A 19915-nucleotide genomic window follows, 5' to 3' on the forward strand; every position below is an offset into this window, starting at 1 on the left:
TAATTTAAAATTAATTTTCTTGAAGTCTTTAATAATGTATGAATTTACAAAAAAAATAATTTATTTATAAAATGATCAAGCTATCTACATAAAATCACTTGATGTAGAATGACCCTATATACAATGTGATTTAAAAACTTTCTGACAAATTTTAGATGCACACAGAGCAAAAATGCCAAGTGTCTACACAAGAAGGGATTTGCCGAGCACAAAACAACAATTGTGCTTAAAATGGGTTCTGTTGCTTAGCACAAAGCAAAATTTCGTGATAATCAATAGAGGCCATTTTTTCAGTTAAAGTTGAAAGAAAAAAGTTAATTGAAAAACAATGTTAAAAGAAAAACAGATAAAATGTTTACATATAATTGAATTATAAAAGTTCAGTTATTAACCAATTATGATATTTTATATCAACTTATTAATTACAGTAGCAATGTTAAAAAAAAATCATGGTGATCAATATTAGTAACAAATTTAATCTGTATTTAAAATGAATATGAGTGTATAATTGCCTATTGGTGCTCTACAGAACAGACTACGATGTAACAAAATTTCACTAGTATACTTTTGAAGATGACTATGTGTACCTCAGGATAATTATTTTAAAATTTCCATTTGATTTTTAATTAATTCAAAACCAAACAAAAACTTGGCATTTTCAATTTTAATTTCAAGAAAAATTATTACACAAAAAAACTTTTTTACTTAAGTAAATCCCCCCCCCCACTAATCATAATTAAAGAAAGCAAAAGCTGAACTAACCATAGCAGAAACATGCTTTGGATCCAATTTTCGTTTGGTATCTTGAATAGGCTGCTGCTCTTCTTTCATTTCTTTAGCCTTGGCATTAGATTGAACAATTTCTCTACAATTCAACATTCTGCTTTGGGCAAGACATTGTTCTTCTCTCAATTCTTTGCCTTTGACAAGGAGCCCAGACTGAGTCCTGGTCATGTGTTTTAACTTGCTATCTTGAGCAGAATGCTGCTCCTCTCTCAATTCTCTGGACTTGGGAGCAGACTGAGACCTCTGCGTATATAGTAGCTTACTATTTTGAACAGGCTGCTGCTCTTTTTTCAACTCTTTGCTCTTAACTAACTGAGTAGTTTCTTTGTGTTTCAACCTATTACCATGAATAGGTAACTGCCCCTCCTTCAATTCTTTGCTTTTGGCTATAGACTGAGTGTATTCCCTCTTCGTATCATGCCTAGATGCATGGTAATTCCTTGAAGATTCTACTACATCCTGTAATGGTGTGGACGGCAAATCCTTGCTATCTTGAGAAGAGTGCTGTTCCTCTTTCGGTTCTTTGATCTTTACAACAGACTGAGTACTTTCCATTTGCTTCCTTTTCCTATCCTGCCTAGATACATTGCAATTCCTTGAAGACTCCATCATACCTTGCTGTGACATGGACGGCAAATCTTTGCTCTCTTGAGCAGGCTGCTTTTCCTCTTTCAATTCTTTGGTTTTAGGAACAGACTGAATACTTTCCATATGCTTTCTCTTTCGATCATGCCTAGACTCGGAGCAACTCCTTGAAGATTCCATTACTCCTTGTTGTGGTGTGGACGGTGAATCATTGGAGCCAATTTTTTTCTTATTTTTTCCATCTACAGATTTGGCACAATCACTAGAAACTGGATTGTCCCTATGCCTTTGACCTAGATTTTTAAGAGACTCTTGGTAATCCCTAAGATATTCTGGATAACTACTTAATGGTAGCCCCAATACATCTTTGCATAGATATAATAACATTGACATGTTTTTTTCCAAAACAGGTTCTTTTGATTTGATTGTTGTGAACATCTTTTCCTTCAGTGCTACACAAAAACGTTCATTAGATTTTGCAGGTGATTCTTGAACTTTATTGCTAGGAGCCACTTCTTTTGGATCAATTCTCAAGTTAGCATTGAATTCCGCTGAGTTGATCTTTCGTGAGGTACGATTTTCTAACGGGGGAGGACTAGATGATATTCTGACAAAAGGGTGTTGTTTATATAATCTGTGGTTAACATCTGTCTTTCTTTGGTCAGCTCTCTGTGAGTCAGGACTGTCTATATCTTGAGAACTAGAAGACTGGTAATTTTGTTTGTAATCAGTGTCAGAGCTTCCTAGATTAGTTTTCCAAGCACCATTCAATCGAGGGGACAATGGTTCTGGATTCTTTTTGTCATCTGAGACTTGTTCTAAATACCATTTCTCAGTTAAATTGTTTTCTTTTAACCATAAATCAATTTGCTGCTGCCATTTCTTCACAACCAAATCTGCTTCCCTTTTAAGCCTATTAAATCGACGACCAACACTTTTCATATAATTTATAAGATTTTGTTCCTGAAATGGTAAAAAAAATAAATAAAATTTTCTGAAAATTAATATAAAAAATATTTTTGAAGATTAATATAGTGTAAAGTATTCAAAAAATATCTATGCTTATTGACATAATAATGCATAATTTCAATTTGCAAAAGAAGATGCCTTATAAACACTTTCAAAGTCAAAAATTTAACAGCAAATTTCATCTAAAATACTAATTTTCAAAGTATCATAATTCGAATGGCTTTAATCAGAAAAGATTTTCTTTTAATGCGACAGTATCAAAAATATTTCACTAAATATGACTCGTAGAGTTAAGGGACTGCATAAAAAGTTAGCTTTAATAACTTAAAAAATATATTTATAGACTCAAATTATATAAAATATAACTCTTCCTGCCATTTAAATTCTCTTTCAATATATGACTGCCTATAACTGTTCTGTATGTCTATCTCTAACAATTTAGAAATTAGTTTTCTACCACAATAACAGCGGATATCTCATATATATATATATATATACAGAAAATCATTATTATACTGTACAATCACTACTATAAGTGGAAGCTGAATGCAAAACTTGGCAAAAAATAAATTAATTTGTTCATCAAGACATGAAATCAATGCAAATTGTAAAGAGAATTATGGCATTTTCAGTAAACAGCATTGGATGATTAAGTGAAATGGGCTGAATCTTCACCCCAAAGTACTCACCCTGAAATTCTAATCCATCAATTATATTTCACTTCTGTGGCTGAACCATATACATTCTATGGTTTGGTTGTTTTTTGTTTAGCATAAAATGTCAATACATATATTCCCCAAATCAACAAACAATTTCCAATTGACATATAATCAGACTTTAAATACAATACGTGATCATTAAGGGATTTTTTTTTTTTAGGTAAAGTAATGAATTTTTTTGATTATTTTAAAAATACTCTAATATACCTCCAATTAAAAGTTTTCATAATAAAGATACTTTTTAATAAAATTTCTCAACCTTTTTTTAAATTAAAGCCCTTTAAATTTTTTTTGGAATTAAATTTTTTTTACTTCAGTTGTCATAATTATGGTGTTTTTCACATAATTTTAAGGCAAATTATTGAAATTTATGCATTAAATTAAGTTTACATTAAAAAGTTAAATCATTTATTAAACAAAACACAAAAGTCTAAGAATAATAATACTTAAATCAATGCAATATTTTTTTTTTTTAATAATATTGCATTGAGATTCAGTCAAAGCATATGCATTACCAAAATTCATCTGCTCATATTCAATAGAATTAGCAAAAAAAATATTTAATCAGCATTGGCTGATAATTTTAAATCAGAAATTTAAGGCAATAAATACTTACTATCAGTACTCGGGGAGGTATCTTAAGATTTCCAAACTGCTCTATGAAATCTCGTGTCACCTGAAAGTAAAATATATAAAATGTTAATTATAATAACATTACAATCTAAATTTAAATAAAATTATCTTTAGATGTTATGGTTACAAAATTTCTTTCTACCACTTAGTTATTGAATTTAGAATGTTTATATTTTAAATTCAATCAGATAATGTATGATATTCAATAAATAAGAGTATATGAGGCTGGAACAATAAAGATTAAGAGTAGTCCAAAAAGCATTATTTCAGAAGCTGAAATTTTAAAGAGATATACCAAGCAGAAAATAGTGCTGCTTAAGAAATTACTAGGGTTTTTACCTGTGAAATTTTTCTATATTATTTCCTTCATATTAATGCCAGCATAAAATTGTAATTCTCTTAAAGTGTTTTGCTTCCCCCCCCCCCATTTTACACTGCAAAATCTTAAGTTCAATAGACTGATCTGATTTATTGCAGATTCTCAATTCATCTTTCATTGCTTCAATACCCTAAACATACACTATAACTCATTTTTCTGTTTCTTTGAATTATAATTATTGATTCAGCAGTGTAACTGACTGGCACTTCTAGCTTTATCAACTAACTGCATGTATCATCCAATATTCCACCACTATATGTATTTTTTTATTTATTTTTAACCCATAGCTGAGTAATGGAATTTCTAATGTATAAGAGTTCTTGGATAATTTTTCTCTTATTAATTGAATGATTGATATACATTACATTATACTATATTAGCAGAATCTGCAATTACCCATGACATAATGAATATCAGCAAATTCAAACTATAATATAAAATAAAACTGTGATAACAAAGTGCAAAATAATATTGATTTCCGACATTCATTTTTCTTTGTGGTAATGTACAATCTGTAGTGAACTACAGATGATAAAAAGTACAATAAATAACTGAAACAAAGATGCATTGAAAAGAAAAAAGAACAATGAAATTCAAATTTCCAGCAAATGTTAGAAAATGAAAACAGAATTTCTATTAGAATTTAAAATACAGGAAAATACATTTCTTAATGCTTGGCTACCTAATTATTGACTCTGACTCCTTGCCAAATCAGTGAAGAAGAAAAAAAACTGCTAACATATAAGAGCTTTATGCCAATTATCAGCTAAGAAATATCTTCAAACTCATCAGTAAAACAATTAAAAAATCAATGAATAAAGGTAATTTAATCATTCTTGTTTTAAATTAGAAAGGAATGTTAAAATTTCAAAAAAGTGATCAAATTAGAATGCCAGAGGCAGGAATTTAAGTTTCAATTCTTAAAAAGTTTTGTCAAAAATGACTATTTTTTAAAAATTTCTCAAAATTGCAAAATCACATTAAATAATACAAAATGAAATTTCTTTCAAAGAACAATTTTGTGTCCGTTTTGATTATGATTTTTTTTTACATTTATTAGAAATGATATTATGTTCATTCAAAAACTAAAATCATACAAAACAATAAAAAAATATTAAATAAAAAATCTATGTTAAGGGAATAGTGGACTTTGAAATAAGCAAAAATGTACGGAAATGTGCAATTTTATTTTTATTATTTCATCACCAAAACATATGTTTATATTCAACTAAAATATGTTATAAAATGCATTGTTCAATAAAATAAATAATTGAAGGGTTAAGATAAAAAAGTACATCTTAATGACTTTTCTCAAAATGATTTAAATATCTGAAATGTTCCAGGTATCTTAATTTTTGAAGAAATTAAATGAAATTGATAATAAAGATTTTGGTCAAACATTAAAAGAAAATAGGAAAGGCATTTTATGTTTCGAGTGTTTTTAGATAGTTAAAAGTCAATTTTAGATCAGAAAAACAAAATTCCTATGAATATTCAGTAAGTGTGCATAAAAATCTTTCTAAAAATTAGCACTTAATTGGAATTACAAAATCATACACAGTTTTGTTCCAAATAAATTATCATTGGATAATGAGAAAAAAATAAAGGAAAAAATTCAAAAATAAATCACCTTAAATATTTTTAAAAATTATATTTTTAAATTTTTTAAAAATAATATACTTAGTTTTAAAATGCTTTTTAAAGAAATTTGATGTATTTATATTTTAATACATATGTATAAAAAATTTCACACCCCTAAGTAAATAATTTGGAAAAGTTCTAACAGAGACCACTGTCCTCTTAAATTTAAAATTTGGGTTTCAAAATGCATTAAGTCATCATTATAATTACTGTACACCAAATTCCAAGACTGCAACTATCTAGATAAACTTGTCTAAATACTACACACATATAAATCCCTCCTTTTGCAAGTACAGATGAAATAGAAACTATCAGCATGATGTTCTAGAATTAAGGGTGTTTTAACCTTACAATCAAAATGTATGCTAAATACGCAAAGCATAGCAATCTCTTATGCACAATGCATATTTTTATCATTTTCATGATGTATAGTGATTGACCATGATGTGTTTGTACACATTTTTGAGAAAATCTGGGCTAACAAAAAAAAGGATTTATTACAGTAAATTTATATAGAAAAAATAATAACTTTTATAACCTGATAAATTAAACAAATTGAAAAACAATAATAAATTCACAACAAAGAACATTAATTTATCGTGTATTTTTGACAATTACAAGTTAGCAACTTTTAAAACATGTTACAGTTAAAATACTTTTAATATCAAAAGAAATTATAATTAATAGCAGAAACTGAAAAGGACAGTTGGGAATTATTTGTTTTAATTAAAAATACATATTACTGGTGAAACAAAATCATGTTAATCATTGTGATTATATATATATATATATATATATATATATATATATATATATATATATATATATAAAGTTGATTATTTATAAGTTAATGATGTTGAACACATTGTCTTGAAAATTTATTAATTTTTAAAGATTGATTATATATTAAGAAAACAATAATATTGTTACTACTATTTTCTTTAACAGAGTTTTAAAATCTAATAATTTGTTACAAAGGGAAAATTTCAGAATTACTGAATATTTTGAAAATTTTTACCAACTACTAAAACTGATTTTTTTTAAACAACCAGTTCTAAAATTATAACACAGCTCAGACACTGCAGGTCAGTGATTATTAAAGATGACAATGTGGGATAAATTTTGTCATGTCACCCATTATCTCCAATTAAATAATTTTGAATGGAATTCAAACATATTTAAAAAAAATTACAGACTTTCATTTGACTTGTTTCAAATTTATAAAGATGAAATTTCATAATAATTTTTCACTGCCATCGTCTTGTACCAATGTTCTCAATTTTGTATATTTGTGTGCCAATGACTATTTTAATACTTTTAGAACTTAACTGTTACTGAATTTTAAATTCCGATTCTATCTATACTAGTACTGCCACACACTCACACATTTGAGAAATTTTATTTTTAAAATTCCATAACATTATTATTAGGAATAATGTTATAATTATGAATTATAAAACTTAAAACTAAAAGAAAGTAAAGAAATAGCAGAAAGTAGAGCATAGCTTAGTAGTAAAAAGTAGAAAATAGCTTGAAAAACATTCTATTAAATAACACAGTAATAAAACTATGTTTTTAAAAACCACATTTATTTATTGGAAAGTTTCTGACATTTCAATACCAACAATCAATATTCCCTGAAATGAAAATCTATATTTTAAAGGGAAAGATCTTTGACTTCAGTGACTTTTTTGTGCTCGTGTATCAGTATAAGAGATATTTGTATATTAATTGTATTTCACAGACAAACTTAGACTTATCTGCATGTTACTCATAAGTTAAAATAACATAATAATAATAATAATAGTTAAAATAACATGACATTTTTGGCAATTAATCACTGACATGTGATTAATATACAAATACTCAATAGTATAATTAAAAAAATAATTTGTTAATTTTACAGTGATGTAAAATTTATTTCAATGCAATATGTTTGGAAATTAGCACAGAATAAATTACAAAATTTTTAATTAATTAAAATTTTAATATAGTTCTCCATTTAAAGGTACCAAATTTGGTAACTGTAGGCCAAACAGTTGGGCCTGTAGAGTACCAATACAAACACATTCATTTTCATTTCTATTAGAGATTAAGACACTTAAAAATAATTTAATATTTCAAAAAAAAATTGGTAATGATAATGTTTGGTTATTGATAATTTTAAATGAGATTTTAAAATTAACATTTTTATCATCATAAAAAATTTTAAATTTCTTAGTGGAATGGCATACAACTTTGAATCTTTGACTGAACAATCACAGAATTTAAAAAATTTACTATGTGTACAGAATAAGCTTCATAACATTACACATCAAAAAAAATTACAAAAAAATTTATGAGATTTTGTAATATTTTGGATATTTTCTTACAATTTATTTCATTCTCCCTCTCTTTCCTCTTTAACATTTAAAATAGAATTGTCAATATCTCTCTAATGCTACATTTTTACTTCACTAACCTTTAAGACAAGACATTAAATAGTTATACATAAGACATTTTAAACAAAAAAATTTTTTTTATTTATTTGAATCACTCTCTTAATTTTGCTAGACTGCTATTACATATACTTTTCCTTTTTATCTTATAAGTTTAAATTTTGAAATGAAATTCAGACATTCAAAATATGACGTTATTTCAATATTTTCAGTTATAGGAAAGATTAATATACTCTTCTGAAAAATGACCATTAAAGTCAAAATTTTGCTAAACATAAATGGTGTAGAAAGCAACAACCAATTTCAGTTATGAATTCATTAGATCTTAAAAGTACTTTATAAATTTGAATAAATAAATATAATTAATATTAATATAATAAATAAATATAATATACATATAATTAAAATTAAGAATAATACTTATTTCCAATATTTAATGTTTTCAGTAGCAATGGATATTATAATACTGAGCACCACAGTTGGAGTACAATGGGATACAACGTTAAATTATAATAGCAAAAATTATTTTTAAAAAATGAGCTTTCAGTAAAATTTATTTGAAGTCAGATATACAGACATTATATAATTTCTTAATTAGTCTTAAAATAAAAAACTAAATTTGAAAAGTTCTCATATAATTGAAAAGTTTTAAACATATGGAAAATTATAGAGATAGCAGATGTCGCAATACTGCAATTTCCATATGTTCATTGCATACTAAACTTATCTTTATTAGTTTTAGTCTAAAAAAATTAATATTTAAAACAAATACATACAGATGTTAATACAAGAATATTGTAAACGTCTCTTAGAAATATATCTATATCAATATATAGATACAATTAACAGACTAAAATATGCAACTATTTCATATTTCTTTTTAAAAATTATTAAATGAGAAATATGGAGATATTAAAAGTAATAATTTAAATCATTCATTTTCCCTCAGTAGAATTTAAATTGAATTAGTTTTTTTTAACTACCATAATATTATTAATTATAAAATAAACACAAATAACAAAAGAGAATTTAATTACAAACTTTAATTCTACTTTTAATTTATAAAAATTTAGATTCACTTTTAGAAATGTAACTAAAAGTGCAAATTTTTACAAAACACTAAAACTTCTTGAAAGCAAGATTACTGAAATTGGTACCTATTTTGTCACTACTGTAAATAAAATTCTTCTCTTATGTAAATAAGTTATGAATTAATTATTAAGCTATGGGTAAGCACAAGATACTATTAATTCACGATTTAATAATAGTTATCTTTCTACAAAATATACATGTGATGCACTTACCCTGCATTAAAAAAAAGATGTAAGCAATTAATTAAAATAAATGTATGATACCATATGTTATGCTATAATCATTATTTTAACAACTCTATTTGTGTAAAAATCCCTCTTTTAATCATTATAATACTGAAATAAAGATATATTCTATGATAGTATTTTTTAAACTACATATCATTTCAACATAGTTTTTGAAATAATATAAATCTTTTAAAAATTAAAAAGCGATTTGATTAATATGATGATTATTGAATACCAAAAATTTTATACATACACAAAACATATATGTTTGGTTACATTCACATTGCACAAAAAAAAGTAAATAAATAAACAAAAAAATATGCGAAAGTGCACGAATTTTTGAGCATTTAAAGGGAATTAAACGTATCATGTTATATGTCATCCAAAACAATCTTAAAATCTTTAATTCAATCATTATAATATTGTAATGAATATGTATTCTGCGATGATAGCTTTAAAAAATACTTCCAAATATTTTTGCAAAACTATTAATCGTTTTAAAGATTAGGAAATGATTTGTTGGTTATTGCGTTTATTGAATACACGAAACTCTATCCCTAACTTTTTCATACACTATAGTAAAAAATAATAGTTCTATTATATGACTTGATCAATAATACACATGACATTTTTGTATGACGCAATATTAAATCTACTGAAATGAAAGAATAAAATATATAAATAATCTGACCAACAAAATTATTATCGGAATGTAGGCATAACTAGAGATCCATTTTATGAACATTATAGTATTTATAAGCAAAAATTTTTCTTCTAAATATTATAATTTTTAATAAAATAAAGTGTCCAATATAAGGCTGTTCATCTGGTACAGAAATCGGGGAAAACCGGAATGAAATTTATCGCTTTTGAATATTGAAGTCTTAAAAGTGATCTCTGATAAATCTGATGTCAGACTTACCTTATTCATATCCTTGCAGATGGCATTGTACTCTATCTTATCCTTATACCAATCTATACAATTATTCAATCTTTGCTTATCTTTTGATTTTTCCATTTTAATAAATTAAATATTACAAAACAACAACATATAAGAATCCACGGACTACATCTAGAAGGTTGTTGATGCACGTAAATGTTTAGGTATACTCGTACCGTTAATGACAGAGCATCTTCATACTCCTCCAAAAAACCGGTTGGGAGGGATTGGTTGAAAAAAACGATAGGAGTGGCCTGTGCATAAAGATTGCCGTTCGACAAACAAAGTTCTCGCCAACAGATCCAGAACTTACAAAGCTCGGCACATTATTTTTCTCTCCTAGGATTCTAATTACAAGATTAAAATAACCATTTATTTTTTTTCCTTTTTGATAAATTTTAAAGTATCTATACCTACTATTTTATAAATTTATAGTTATCCAATTTAAGCTAAAAAGAGTCTTGAAAATTTAATTGATAGCGCAGAATTACTAATAATAGAAATGTCCAAATATTTTGATGCTCCCTGTACAAAGTGCACAAAGAGAAAGTATTACAAAAAAAATTATTTAAAAAAATCGATCTTGAGTTCTTGATGAATTTTCATTTTACCATAACAGGAATCAATAAATGCTAAGCTTTTCAGTAATTTAAATATTTCGAATAACTAAATGATTTTCTCAGCAAAATATTTTTAAATTTCGAATTTTGAAGTTATATAATTTATACCATTTTGAAAGATTTACATCGCTTTATTCATTTTGCTAATATTCTATCTATTACAACCAATTAAACACAGGAAAGAGCAATTGTGTTTAAAAATGGACACACGTAAGAAAATTTTCTCCAATGTTTAACTTTGAAATTAAACTTGAATTGCGAATACTACAAAATTTCAAAAATTTTAATAAAAACCTGTTTTATAATAAAATTTACTTAGAGAATAAAAAGTCAAATCTTCATATCTTGATTATCAATATTTGAAAAAAAAAGCAAAATAAAATATTAATAATTAAAGTCGAATTATTAAATAAGTGAAATAAGAAATTGCTTATGGGACTCTCAGTTTTGGGTCCTCAGAACTCTGAAGATTTTTTTTTTCACTGCAGCATTCTGAAAAATAATTAATTCTGTTCTTTCATATAATTACAAATACTATTTGAAACTACTTGTAACAAGATTTGATTAAAATCCATTAAAAAAGTATTTTGCTTCGAAAATTGGAGGAGAAAAAAGGCTTAGAATTTTGCATCGCCCAAGGGCCTCTAGAAGTCATGATCTGCTCCTGTAGTAAAAATAATGAAAACGATTTTAGATTCACTTCAATAATAAAATATATGTTGAAATTTAACTTGATGTAAAAATTATTTTTGCAGTGTAATATTTTAATAATTTACCTTCTAAAGCATATTTATGCCAAATTAAGTAGATCTAAGTCAAATAATATCTCCTGTAAAGCACCAAGCACACGCAACTCATATATTCTCCTTCATCATTAGCAGGAACATGGTCATATCTATTTTAGAAATCATGTGCTTTTCTCCTCATTTTGCTATGTTTTCCTCAAATTGCTATCATATCAAAAAAAAATTTGAATTTTAAGCCCTTAATCTTCGACTATATAGCATCTGAATCTTCATAATACAGGCCTTTATCGCAAAAGAGGAAAGCATTGACGATTTCGACATCGAAGTCGGTCTTAGAACAATTATAAGGGAAAGATTTTCTATGCTTCGACTGGTTTCAGGATAACAATCGAAGAACATTTTTCTATGTTCTTGCCATTATACGAGAGACTTGTTGAGACTGATTTCTACGTTTCACACGTTTAAAGGGTTAAATTAAAAAGAAAGTGTTTATTTTTTTACTTCCCCAGTAATTTCTTTGCTAAAATTAAAAACATTCATAAAAATACGAAGACCGCATGTAGAATCCTTCAGCACTGAGTTTTTGTATACATTGCAAAATATATTTCGTAATTTATGCAATATATATGATGATTATTCAGTAAAAATGTCTCAGATACCAAGAAAAAAATTTAGTGCTTTACAATACGGAAACAATTTTGAAGCTAAAAAGAGATATATATTTTTATACATCTAATTATACTGCAGGATAGATGGCAGACATTAAAAGTGGAATAACTTCTTTAATATACAGTGAAATGTTTTTAACTTACAATCAAAGATAATGTCACCTTGAAAGATTGATATTTTGCAAATGTCGACATTCCCTGAAGAACGACAGCATTCATTAAATCGCCATTCGACATGCATTGAAAAATGGTGACAATCCCTAATTTTGATCTTTCTTGGTAGCAATAGCAATTATTCAGTATGGTAATGAATTATTCTTAACAAATTTTTTGACACAATTTAAATAAATAAATAAAGTTGAAATAAAAAAAAAAGTTTTTACAAGATTCAGCTTTTTTACTTTCTCATATATGAAAGATAATTGAGAAAATATTGCAATCGTCAAAAAATTCGAACAAGAAATTTTGATAAATCGTCACATTTCAGACTTCCCTGTGTCCGAGAAGCACATTTTTTGGAATTATGTTTGCCTGTCTGTCTTTGAGCATGATAATTCAAAATCGCTTCGTGCCAGACGATCCTCACGCATCATTTAGGATTTTCTTCTAAATTTTGAACGAAATTCGTTCAGAGAAAGTAGCTCTGTCTGGTTGCTCGAATACACGGTAACTACTAAACAGAAAGAGCTAAGTAAATGAAATTTGGTACACAGATTTAGCTTATTAAACTTTGAACTAAATCTGTTAAAGGGTTGATTGTTTGTAGATCTGTACTATCGCATGCACTTAAACACAATAAATCATAAACGCAATGACTGAAATAAGTGAAATTTGGAATATGATCTTCTGAATATAATTTTGGTTCCATGTCTAGATTCGATTTCAGTCTGTCTGAACAAAAGTCTCCGAAATACATGCTCTCGCGATATGTTCAGTAAAAATATTCAAATGAGGCAAAATATCGATTTTTTTTTGTAACAAATACTTGCCAATGCCATGCAATGTATCATCGTTCTTCCCCAGGAAACACAATTTTTCGCGAGAGAAGGATTGAAGTTATTATCGCAAACGCTAACGTGTTATAAGATTTCCTCATTTTTCCTTACTTGGTAATTGGCATTCCGACCAGATGTAACGTCACCCATGCCCCACACATAGTTAAGTGCATACGGACCGCCAGATGTGGATCCTTTTCACTAGTAGAGTCATTGTGTATAGTCATTTGTTGCATCTAGGTAGGGAAACCCAGATGTGTGCCATGTCGTTTCAAATAGAGCCATCATGCCTTCAAGGGCGAAGAGCGTCAAAACATACAGGTGCTAAATTTTTTTCCTTTATAAAGAGACTCCGCAAGTCATCAAGAAACGATCCATCACCAGCAACCGTTGTCATTAAGTGTCGAAACCAAGTGCACTTCAGTCGATGTTAGCTGTGAATTGATTATAATTATGCTCTGTTTCACCCTAACTTGGCAGTATTGTAAAAGGTAGAAAATGTGACGCTCCGCGTTGGGAAAGAGTTCCCCATCAATTCCGACTTTAAAATAGTTAAAATGCGCAGAAATTTATCAAATAATATCATAAATTACAGAAATCCTTTTTCTATCAATATGTATTTAAAATTATTCTCAAGTTAGAAGTGCTTATATGTTAAGTATTTTGTAAATAAAGCGAACGAATAAAACTAAAAGATTGACATAATGAATTCTACTTTGGCTAGAACCGGTCTTCAAGGTCAAATATTTGGCGCGCTTTTCTTTTACGTCTCAGCCAACTCAACTTCATTCAGTTCGCAACCATTATCATCTTTCGTACTTTTTTATTCTCGCTTTTTTAGCAGCTCATATTTTTGATACTATTAATCGCATTAGTAGTTATTAGTTTTGTTTGGTGAATATTTATTCGATCCATCATTTCTATTAACTTCTAAAATGTTTGAAAAAGAGAAAGTGTTATCATCGACTACGCTGTGCACACCTTCAAGACGAGTGAAACCAACAAAAAGTGTAGCATGCAGAAACATATTAAATGTTTATTCTCGACTCCGAGAAAACCCTTAAGATTCTATCAATAAAATCGTCGATAAAGTTATCGTTTATCGACGACATCGTTCACATCGTTTTAAAAGATGTGAACGATGATACAGATATCTTTTCGAAAAACATTAACCGAACTACGCTTTACAGAATATTGAAAGATTTAGGGTTTTCTTTTGAGAAACGATGAAACGAAATGAAATTACTTTAATGATTTATTAAAATAATGTGTCAATAATATTGAAAAAATAATGAAAATAAGGAAACAACTAATTCTCCGATAAAGTGATAATATGATAAAGTAAATAAATATTTACTATTTGGTGAAAAATTTGCGAGATAAAGTTTCGCCAGCGATCTGCATTTCTAGTAACTTTGTACTTTAAAGTAACCCTGTTCCCCTGACGACGACTGCGATTCGGCTAGCCTAGAATATACACTACTGCCAAGTTAGGGTGAAACAGAGTATAACATGTGATCGAGAGGGATGATGGATCCTTAACAGACACTCCCACGATCGAGTGGAGACCTTTGAGGAATCATTGCTGAGCAGCTATTGGGTGAGAGGGAACTCGAATTCACCAATGTGAATATCGGAAGTGGCTATCTGACAGAAATATTTTCAGCTTTTGTTTTTGTTTTCAGTCAGAGAGAGAGGAGAGCAGTGAGAGGCTTCGATTTGAAATTCGGAAAGAAGTCGGTGTCCAGAGAAGTTGTTCCTGATATTTTGAAAAGCTCCGTGTGATTTGGGTTTCTGTGTTAGGATCCACCCGATAAGGATCGGTGGATTTCTGGGGTAGCCGTTAAGAGCTAACAGCCTGTTAGCGTTTTTTTTGGTGACTTATTCACCGGTTTAATTGAGCAACTATTTCGTGATTTAACTGCTATTTGTAAATAATTTTAAACTAGAGGAGAACAAGTTTCTTTTGTACATATATAAGGCTGTAAATAAAATAATTGTTTTGTTACGCTTGAACATTTAAGATTTTAATTTCAATGTGTTGTCATGGTCGTGGATTCCAATAATAAAGTTCATGTACAAGTAAATACGACAGATGTCAAGCTTCCAAAATAACATGGCTTTAAAATAACTATCACAATTTGATTAAAAGTATTTTGTTAAAGAGATCATAAATATTGAGTTATGTGTAACAGGCCTAATTAAAATTAATCATATTTAATATTTTAAACTAATTAGTTGGTCACAAAGTGACTAGCTTATTTTATTCATTAAAATCTTTTTAATAAACACGAATAAATGTATCTACAATCAGTCAAGAGGATAAAATATGACAATATATCATAGCAAACACTTCTGTGTAATTTCATTATTGTTTTGCGTGTTATTATATATTAAATTTAGACTCGACAACTGTAACAGCACTTTGTAGACTACAGATAGAACGGGGACACTCCCGACCTGCCAACAAGAAGGTCTTTGCACAGTATCACCGGAAGGCCCGTAGCCAACCGTGCAATCACAAGCCACGAAGTCAGCAGACTGAGCCGGAAAAGTCCAGTCATGAAAAACACTTCTAGAGGTCCTCTAAGCTAAGCCTTCAGATCCTTAGTCATCATTCTCTGATGAGAACTGGATCCACAAGAGATCCCGCAAACGAAGCTGCTCAAGCCCCAATTTGGCAAGTAACCACATTCAGGGACCTACCGAGTTCCCAACAAGGGCAATCCTTCGAAACACCTGTAAGCGCCGGAGTGGCCCCACCACTAGGCATCCCGACAACTCACGAGATTACTGGAACACACCACAGCGGGGACCGGGGCGGTGTCCCAAGCCGCTTACCGTTCCCACGGACCCGTGAACCTGTTAATTGCCAGCTTTGGAACCAACACTGGATCGGAAACCCGCCATTATCCCCGGGATCTGGCAACCCATAGGCGCTGGTGGAGAGAGATACTTAAATCGAGTTCCAACAACCTGTTGCTTTATGGATATGGTCATAATCTGCTTACTGACCCATTGTTGGACCAATCCAGCCTGTGGACGCGATCCGGAGATTCCTGCAATTTTAGGTAAACTGAATAGACATCAAAGAACCCTGGAAGACTACAAGAGAGGGGAAAGTGTACGCGTCAGGGAAGGCACACAGGTCGTTCGAATGGGCTTTAGAGTTGGAATAGAACCCAAGCCTCTGCTACTCCACTTTGCTAGGACATGGAGGAGTGCTCCCTCCATAACTATCTGGACCACGAGAAGGTGTTCTTCTCCTGAGAGGGAAGAGGCTTTATATTGTGCGTGCTGCTCCCTGAACTGACGAGAGCTTGATTTTCTCCCTCACCAGCCATGCGGATAACTGTAGACTAGAGATGCATAATCCAAGATTTTTTGAATAACAAATAATATTGATACTGTTATTTTTTAAATATGCGTTCCAAATATCTGTTATTTCAATCATATTATTAATTAAAAATTATTACTTAATATTAAATATAAAATTTATTAATTGTAATTAATACTTAATTTACTAATTTAATTAACGTGTGATTGAATTAATTTATCTGTTTCAGCTTACTTCTTAAATTTTATTTTTTTTCTCAAAACTATTTATTTCATTTATTTATTAGAGTGAAAAATTTTCTGGAAAAGATGAGTTAAAAATATATGTCATTTCTTTAAAATGTTTACTTTAGTCCTATATTCTACCAATAGATGGCGCCAGCAGTAAACAGAGTACATGTAATCAAAGTCAATCATGTCAGGAGCAATTAAAAATGATCTGTATGGAATAGTGCATCATCAAATACGAATATCGGTCACTTCCGTAAAGTGAAGCGGTGACTTCGCACTATCCGGTGAAATCACCGCTCCGATAAATTTCAGTGATATGTGTTAAGGTTATCGATACATTCTGGTAAAAACAAAAAGCAATTAATTAAGTATAAATAAAAGAAACAAAATGCATATTGGGAGCTAGCAACGCAATCGTTTTTATTACTGAATTCTACAAAGTAAAAGATTCTTGGGTAAACATGAGTTGAGTTGTTGCTTGTCAGAGCTAAAGTTGAGTTGTTACAATACTTTCTCCACAAGCCACAACTTATTTAAGATTAAATTAACATTCATTCAGAAGACTATTAAATGAAAACAGTCCTAACAAGGTACGCAATTCTTTGAACCTAACACTAGGCAATGGTTTAGTCATGATGTCTGCTAATTGCATTTCACCAGGAACATGCTTGATGAACAGTTCACCATCAATGAATTTTTCTCGCACAAAGTGATAACGGACATCTATGTGCTTGGACCGTTTATGGTATTCGGGATTCTTGGCGAGTTTCACAGCACTAGCATTATCTACCAGAAGAGAGGGAGTTTCGAGATTTGTTATGTCACTGAGCAGATGTTTCAGCCAGATTAGTTCTTTAGCACTCTCATTCGCAGCAACATATTCGGCCTCTGTAGTAGACAACACCACACTCTTCTGCTTTTGGCTCATCCACGAGAGGACTCCACATGAAAATTTAGAGACCATTCCAGTTCTTGAGCGTCTTGTTTTTAAATCACCTGCATAATCAGCATCGCTGTACACTTCAAGCTTATTGGGATGACACTTTGCTTGATATAACAAGCCAAAATCTACAGTTCCTCTTAGATATTTAAAAATTCGCTTTACAGCACACCAATCTGAGGTCCTGTGATTTTCAAGATTTTCAGAAACAATGCTTATAGCATAAGCTAAATCAGGTCTTGTAGCAGTTGCAAGGTACATGAGACTGCCAACCGCCTGGCGATAAGGGACTTCTTTCCCTATCAGTTTGTTTTCTGTGTCATCAAAAACAAAGCTTTTGTCACTTGGAGTTGGCACTGAATTGGCGGAGTCCATATGAAATTTTGAGAGAACTTTTTTCAGATAGACACACTGATTCACAAAAATTGAACCATCATTCAATCTTGTTATGTTCATACCCAGAAACTGGTTCAATGAACCCCTTGTGATCTGAAAGGAATGACCAAGTTGACTCATGAACTCCTCCACTTCAACTCTGTCTGTCCCACCAGCAAGGCCATCATCTACATAGATAACAACAAGGAGTTTCTTGTCATTTTTGTGTCTGATAAACAAGCAGGGATCAGCTGTACTGACTTTCAGTTCCTGATCTTTCATAAAATTCACAAAACACTGATTCCAGCAACGTGGTGCTTGTTTGAGTCTATATAAACTTTTATGCAATTTACAGATTCTCCCACTATTATCATTGAAGCCTTCTGGTTGTGTCATGAACACTTCCTCCTTAAAGTTTCCATACATGAATGCAGTCTTTACATCAAACTGCTGCAAGTACAAATTTTCTTTTGCCACCACAGCAAGAACAGCTCTCACAGTGTCATATCTTGCAACAGGGCTGAATGTCTCGTTGTAATCAAAGCCTGCTTTTTGGGCATAACCCTTGGCTACAAGACGAGCTTTGTGTCGTTTCACAGTACCATCTGAATTATATTTCTTCCTCAGCACCCATCGACAGTTGATAACTTTGGAATCTTTGGGTCTCTCAACAAGTTCCCATGTTTCATTTTCATGAAGGGCTTTTATTTCTTCTTTCATTGCTTCTAGCTACAGGTCACTTTCACTTGACGAAAGAGCTTCAGAATATGTGGATGGATTTTCACTGTTTTCAAATTCTTCTACTGCAGCTATGTTTGCCATCAGATATTCTCCGGATTTCATCCATGCAGGAGAGCTTCGGATTCTTCCAGATTTTCTAACAGGCTCTTGTTCTTCGGATAGATTATGTTCTTCACTCCGAGTTTCTTCATACCTTTCATTTAAGTCTCCCTCCACCTCCACTGTCACAGGAGTGGTGCACAAACGTTCTGGTTTGAAGTCAACATCTCGAGATTTTTTGATTTTCTTCCGAGAAGGCAGATAGATCTTATAACCATCTTTCTTGTTTACATACCCCACAAAAGGACCATGAACACTTTTGTCTTCAAACTTACTTCTGAAGATCTTTGGTATATGTGCATAGCATTCGGTTCCAAATACTTTCAGGTGGTCAAGTTTAGTTTTTGGCTCACCAGTCCAAAGCTCATGAGGACTTTTGCTTTCATCTGGGGATAAACCAGTGTGATTTAGTAGATACACTGCGGTGTCACATGCGTTAGCCCAAAGTGACAGAGGCAATGCACTTGCTGCAAGCATAGAACGAGCCAGTTCAACAATTGTTCGGTTTTCCCTCTCTGCTGCACCCTTTTGCTCTGGCATGTATGGTACACTAAGAGTTAGTGCTATACCTTTTTCAGCAAGTATCTTTTGAACTTCACCACAGTCAAATTCTGCTCCTCCATCACAACGGAAACTTTTCACAACATGGCCAAGATTAGTCGCTTCATTGAGAAACGTACGTAGACAACAACTAACATCACTTTTCTTTTTCAAAAAGAAGATTCTACGATATTTGCTATAGTCATCTTTAAAGC

General features: G+C 30.3%; 1 protein-coding gene across 2 annotated transcripts in view; it reads right to left on the bottom strand.

The window, feature by feature from the left end:
- The window catches only part of LOC129975824 (transcription elongation factor B polypeptide 3-like), a 35728-nt gene extending 25161 nt beyond the window's left edge, over positions 1–10567 (bottom strand). For both annotated transcript variants that reach the window (XM_056089052.1, XM_056089051.1), the window contains exons 1-3: positions 10392–10567; positions 3676–3735; positions 763–2334 (exon numbers count right to left, since the gene is read on the bottom strand). In XM_056089052.1, the coding sequence (XP_055945027.1) occupies positions 763–2334; positions 3676–3735; positions 10392–10487 (1728 nt within the window). In that variant the 5' untranslated portion in view covers positions 10488–10567. The remainder of the gene's footprint in view (positions 1–762; positions 2335–3675; positions 3736–10391) is intronic.
- Between the last annotated feature and the right edge of the window lie 9348 nt (positions 10568–19915).

The sequence above is a fragment of the Argiope bruennichi genome, chromosome 7, assembly GCF_947563725.1.
Source record: "Argiope bruennichi chromosome 7, qqArgBrue1.1, whole genome shotgun sequence".
Lineage (NCBI taxonomy): Eukaryota > Metazoa > Arthropoda > Arachnida > Araneae > Araneidae > Argiope > Argiope bruennichi.